A 6,000-nucleotide genomic window follows, 5' to 3' on the forward strand; every position below is an offset into this window, starting at 1 on the left:
GGCAATAGATTCTCCCACAAGTGGAAACAACCTCTCAGCATCTACCTTGTCAAGCCTCTTGAGAATCCTATATGGCTCAAGAAGGTTACGTCTAATTCTTCTAAACGCCAATGAATACAGGCTTAACCTACTCAACCTCTCCTCATAAGAAAATCCCTCCATAACCAGGATCAACGTAGTGAACCTTCATTGTACTCCGATCAGTTTGCTCCTCTCCCCAGTATAGATTGTTATATTCCAAGCAATGTTACCAAAGTCTAATACCTCATGCTTTATAAATGCAAGTGGGCGGCACGGTGACACAGTGGTTAGCACTGCTGCCTCACAGCGCCAAGGACCCGGATTAGGTTCCAGCCTTGGATGACTGTGTGGAGTTTGCACGTTCTCCCTGTGTCTGCGTGGGTTTCCTCCAGGTGCTCCGGTTTCCTCCCATCAGTCCAAAGATGTGCAGGTTAGGTGAATTAGCCATGCTAAGTTGCCCCAAGATGTGCACCGGTGTCAGTATTCTTGCTCAGGCCAACATGCTCAGCATCAAAACATTGACCAACTCGATCTGCTCCGCTAGGCAGGCCACATTGTCTGCAAACCTGACATGAGACTTCCAAAACAATTGCTCTCTCCGGAGCTTTGACACAGCAAGCGTGACCCAGGAGGGCAGGGGAAACGTTTCAAGCACACCCTCAAAGCTTCCTTGGAAAAAATGCATCATCCTCACTGACACCTGGGAATCCCTGGCCCAAGACTGTCCAAAGTGGAGAAAAAGCATCTGGGATGGAGCTGAACACTGGGTTTCATCGCCAAGAGTGTTGAAAGTTCTGAAAGTTTGTTTATTATTGTCACAGGTAGGCTTACATTAACACTGCAATGAAGTTACTGTGAAAATCACCTAGAGCAAGCGGAAACCAAGTGTCCACAGTGAAAGGAGTGTGCAACAAGCCGGGCAGCCCATTCACCCACTCCTGGATCCACTATCTGCCCCAGAGACTGTAGGTCACACATTGGACCACTCAGTCACCTTGAGAACTCATCTTCAGCGTCCAGTCATCCTCGCCCCCAGGGATTGTAGAAGTGATGTACTGCGCACCTCTTTCCTTACTCTCTATTTTCCCTTGCGTCTTTATTCACCCGTGGTGTCTCTTTGCATTTAATTTGTTCTTATTCTTTAGCAGAATATTTTTTTCCCGGACGGTAAGTTGAAATGTTATTTCACGTGCTGAATGGAAAAAAAAACTTAACTGTCAATGCCACTGGACTTTGTTAAAACTTCTCAATCTTTTCCTGAGTTGGGAGATACGTATTTTAACTTGACATATATGGTCCGGGGAGGTGGCTTTGCACGCAGTTATGAGCCCTTTGGTGACAAAATAATACTTGAGACTTCCCTGCTTTAGACTATTACTGGTGAAGAGGGCAGGAGACGAATTTTGTGCTCCCAGCTCACAGCAGAAACCCCTACCTCTGTCCAGATTCGATGTATTTACAAAGGGCATCGTCCACTTCCAGGAGGCAGTAATCCTCCGAGCTGAAGCTATCACTGAACGACAGGCACTGGACGACCGGCTGTAACTCGGCTGGGTCCAGTTTGGCGACCTGTAGAGTGGCCTGAATCTCCTGTAGAGTCCTCATGCTGCAAGGAGCACTGCACTGAGCCGGCCTAACTGTAGCTCCATCCATCCCACCACTGATTGACAAAGCACAGAGAGCACTCCGGGCCCGGAAACTTTATGAATGAGATACTGTAACCAATCAGAGTAGAGGGCGGGACAAGTGTCAATTTCCTCCACAAGAAATTGCGCGCCAGTTTAAGTTGCCTGGACTGAGATGAGAATCTTTTTACTAAAGATCTGCTGTGCCCATTACAAAGTTATGTTTGAAATGAATGGGATATTGGGACTGGATGGAAACAGCGCCTGCGATTTCATCCTGCTCCTTAGTGGCCCCATCCCAATCCCCACGTTTTTCTTCCCGATTCTGCTGCCCCCAAAGCCCCCTCCCACTGCCCTGGGAAAACTCCGCCTTTTTCAAAAGCAAAATACTGTGAATGCCGGAAATCTGACATTAAATCAGAAAATACTGGAAATCTTCAGCAGGCCAGGCAGAATTTGTGGAGTGACAAATAGTTTAATTTTTGTACTACTTTGAGAAGAGCTGAAAGTTTTAAGTTTTTGTTGTTGTGTATTCCGTCATAGCCTTAGTGCAGAACGGGCATATTGAGACTTCAGGGTGTTTGTCAGCAAGCTATGTAAGAAGTCTCACAACACCAGGTTAAAGTCCAACAGGTTTATTTGGTAGCAAATACCATAAGCTTTCGGAGCACCGCTCCTTCGTCAGATGGAGTGGATATCTGTTCACTGTTTGAGAACAGATATCCACTCCATCTGACGAAGGAGCTGTGCTCCGAAAGCATATGGTATTTGCTACCAAATAAACCTGTTGGACTTTAACCTGGTGTTGTGAGACTTCTTACTGTGCTTACCCCAGTCCAACGCCAGCATCTCCACATCGCAAGCTATTCAGCCAGGGGAGCCAGCACGACTAGACCTGATTCTTTCCTCATCAGATATGTGGATTGGATACGCGTGCTTTCCAGGAAGAGATACTGTTTAGCATTCAGGCATGATAACCCCGGATTTTCCCTTCTGCAAACCAGAAACATTGAAGCCAATAGTAACAGATCCGCTGCTCTGACTGAAATTAGGTAATGTTTCAGAGCTGGTACAGCTATACTCCTTGAGGCTCAAACCTTCACTGTACAATGACTCATTCTGTCGGGATTGTAGGCAAAACAATAGTGATTTGATTTATTATTGTCACATGTATTAGTATACAATGAGAAGTATTGTTTCTTGCGCTATACAGACAAAGCATACCGTACAGAGAGAAAGAAAGGAGAGGGTGCAGATGTAGTGTTACAGTCATAGCTAGGATGTTGAGAAAGATCAACTGAATAACAGGGTAGGTCCATTCAAACGTCTGGTGGCAGCAGGGAAGAAAATAGAGTTTCAAAAACATGGAACAAGGGTAAAAGATAGAATTAGAGGGTATGCTGGGTACAGCTCACAAGAAGTCGCCACGCTCCAGCGCTATCTTTAATTCAAGTGGCAACTTGCATTCAGAGTCAAAACCCACTATATCAGCAAAGGAACAGGGTAGAATGGCGGGCCTGTTATCAAAGCTTCCTTTATTGCAGATACTTGTCAATTATTTTAACTCAAAATTGTATGCTGAATCTGGAATTTTGGTTATCACACATCACACTAATCTCTATTCTTTTATCTGGACTGGCTTCAAACTAAGATGCCAGGCTTAAAAAGATATTTCAAAATAGCACATCAGCCATTCCCTTAAAGAGATTTTTGGTCCCTTTGCATTGAAGTGCTATCAAGCAGCAGAAACAAGACTACATGTTGTTCCTATTTATGTTTTAGTGCTAAAGTCACCACTATATTTGAGTTCTAAGTTTGTTGCTCTTGCACTTTGTAATAAACCTATGTAATGATGACAAGAGGAGCAGTGAAATTCTGTTCTTGGGGCACAAGAGTATTTGAAATGAGAGAGAAAAAAAATGATTTAACATTTTACACCTTTTCCAGTTCTTCAGACAGCCTGCACATTCTGTTATCATTCATTTCACTCAGCATTACCTAACTAGTCCTATAAAAAAATCATTGTCCACATAGTTCACACTCTCTTTCAGCAGAAACCTATCAATCTTCAAAGGTTAAATCTTGAGGACAGGTTGTTTCAGTTTGAATTAAATTCCGTTGAATTATAGATGGTTGAATGGTGATCAATTGAGGTGTTTAAAATGACAAAAGGATTTAACCGAGGAGATACAAAGGAGCTATTTCCCCTTTAGGAGGAATGCAATACAAAGGGTGCAATTTTAAAATTAGAAAATTGGGCCATCTGGGAGTGAAATTGGGTGCACAGTTTTATACAAACATATGACTTAGGAGCAGGAGTACTCCACTTGGCCCCTCAAGCCTGCTCCACCATTCAATAAGATCATAGTTGATCTGATTGTAACCTCAACTCCACAGTCCTGCCTAAGGAATTGTAAAAATCTGGAATTCTCTCCCCCAGAGGGCTGTGGGTGTTGGGACAATTGAAAGATCAAGGCTGCCATGCACAGACTTGTTCACTAAGGTATCAAAGGTTCTGCATATGAGAGGTGTGTAAACAGAGTTGAGGTGCAGATCAGCCGTAACCGATTTGAATGGCAGAATGGTTTGTGGGGCTGAATGGCCTACTTCTGTTCTTATCATTCTTAATCTTCCTTTTGAGTATACAGACTGTGCACATTTCAACAGATGGAAACAAGTACAATGCCACAAACAGTACTCAAGTTCCTCCTTATAGCTCGTTCATTTCAAAATTGAGGCCCCTGATTTATGTTCATAGTTCATGAATTACTAGACTTGACTTTATCTTCCTCTTTTCCGCTAATTTCCTCAATATTTTAGAAATGATCATTTGGGACAAAATTAATAGTAAACTGCACAAATACAGATTAATTAAAGAATGTCAGCATGCTCTTTCAAAGAGTTGGTGTAGACTCGATGGACTGAATGGCCTCTTTCTGCACTGTAGAGATTCTATGAAATATTGGAGCTCAATTTAAAATATTATTTTACAGGATGTAGACATCAGTGGATATGCCAGCATTTGGCCCATCCCTAATTACTCGAGAAGATTGTGGTGAGCTGCCTTCTTAAATCGCTGCAGTCCATGTGATGTAGATACACCCACAGTGCTATTAGGGTGGGAACTCTAGGATTTTGACCCAGCGACAGTGAAGGAATGGCGATATATTTCCAAGTCAAGATGGTGAATGACTTGGATGGGAATTTCCAGATGGTGGTGTTCCCATGTGTCCTTCTAGATGGTAGCGGTTGTGGGTTTTGGGTGCTGCCTGAGGAACTTTGGTGAGTTCCTGTAGCGTATCTTGTAGATGGTACACACTGCTGCTACTGTTCATTGGTGGTGGAAGGAGTGAATGTTTGTGAAAAGGGTGCCAATCAAGCAGGATGCTTTGTCCTGGATGGTGCTGAGCTTCTTGAGTCTTGGAGCTGCACTTATTCAGTTAAGTGGGCGGCACGGTAGCACAGTGGTTAGCACTGCTGCTTCACAGCTCCAGGGACCTGGGTTCGATTCCCGGCTTGGGTCACTGTCTGTGTGGAGTTTGCACATTCTCCTCGTGTCTGCGTGGGTTTCCTCCGGGTGCTCCGGTTTCCTCCCACAGTCCAAAGATGTGCGGGTTAGGTTGATTGGCCAGGTGAAAAAAAAAAATTGCCCCTTAAGAGTCCTGAGATGCATAGGTTAGAGGGATTAGCAGGTAAATATGTAGGGCTTGGGTGGGATTGTGGTCGGTGCAGACTCGATGGGCCGAATGGCCTCCTTCTGCACTGGAGGGTTTCTATGATTTCAAAGTGGATGACCTGTGCCTTGTTAATGGTGTAAGAAGTTTAACAACACCAGGTTAAAGTCCAACAGGTTTATTTGGTAGCAAAAGCCACACAAGCTTTCGGAGCTGCAAGCCCCTTAATAAACCTGTTGGACTTTAACCTGGTGTTGTTAAACTTCTTACTGTGTTTACCCCAGTCCACCGCCGGCATCTCCACATCATTGTTAATGGTGGACAGATTTGCAATTGTGCAACAGGTTTGAGGTTCTTTCAGCTTGTTTGCTTGAGAGTGGGGGCTGCAGGGTGAATGATCTGACTGACCATGGCACTATGATACAGGATTCAAGTGGGGGGAGCACAAAGAATGTTGTGGTAGTAGGGGACAGTGTAGTGAAAGGGTTTGACACTGTTTTGTGTAGCAAGAAGCGAGAGTTCAGACAACTGTGTTACTTGCCCAGTGCCAGGGTTCAAAACATCTGCTCCGGGCTAGAGAGGGACTTGCAATGGGAGGGGGAGGATCCAATGGTCATGGTCCATGTGGATACCAATGACATAGGCAGGTCAAAGAACGAGGTTCTGCATAGTCAGTCTGA

General features: G+C 44.4%; 1 protein-coding gene across 2 annotated transcripts in view; it reads right to left on the reverse strand.

Annotated features, from left to right (window-relative positions):
- Nucleotides 1-1,697, reverse strand: part of dscc1 (DNA replication and sister chromatid cohesion 1) — a 41,763-nt gene extending 40,066 nt beyond the window's left edge. For both annotated transcript variants that reach the window (XM_078216513.1, XM_078216512.1), the window contains exon 1: nt 1,457-1,697. In XM_078216513.1, the coding sequence (XP_078072639.1) occupies nt 1,457-1,674 (218 nt within the window). In that variant the 5' untranslated portion in view covers nt 1,675-1,697. The remainder of the gene's footprint in view (nt 1-1,456) is intronic.
- Nucleotides 1,698-6,000: the final 4,303 nt, after the last annotated feature.

Source organism: Mustelus asterias, chromosome 7, assembly GCF_964213995.1.
Source record: "Mustelus asterias chromosome 7, sMusAst1.hap1.1, whole genome shotgun sequence".
NCBI lineage: Eukaryota > Metazoa > Chordata > Chondrichthyes > Carcharhiniformes > Triakidae > Mustelus > Mustelus asterias.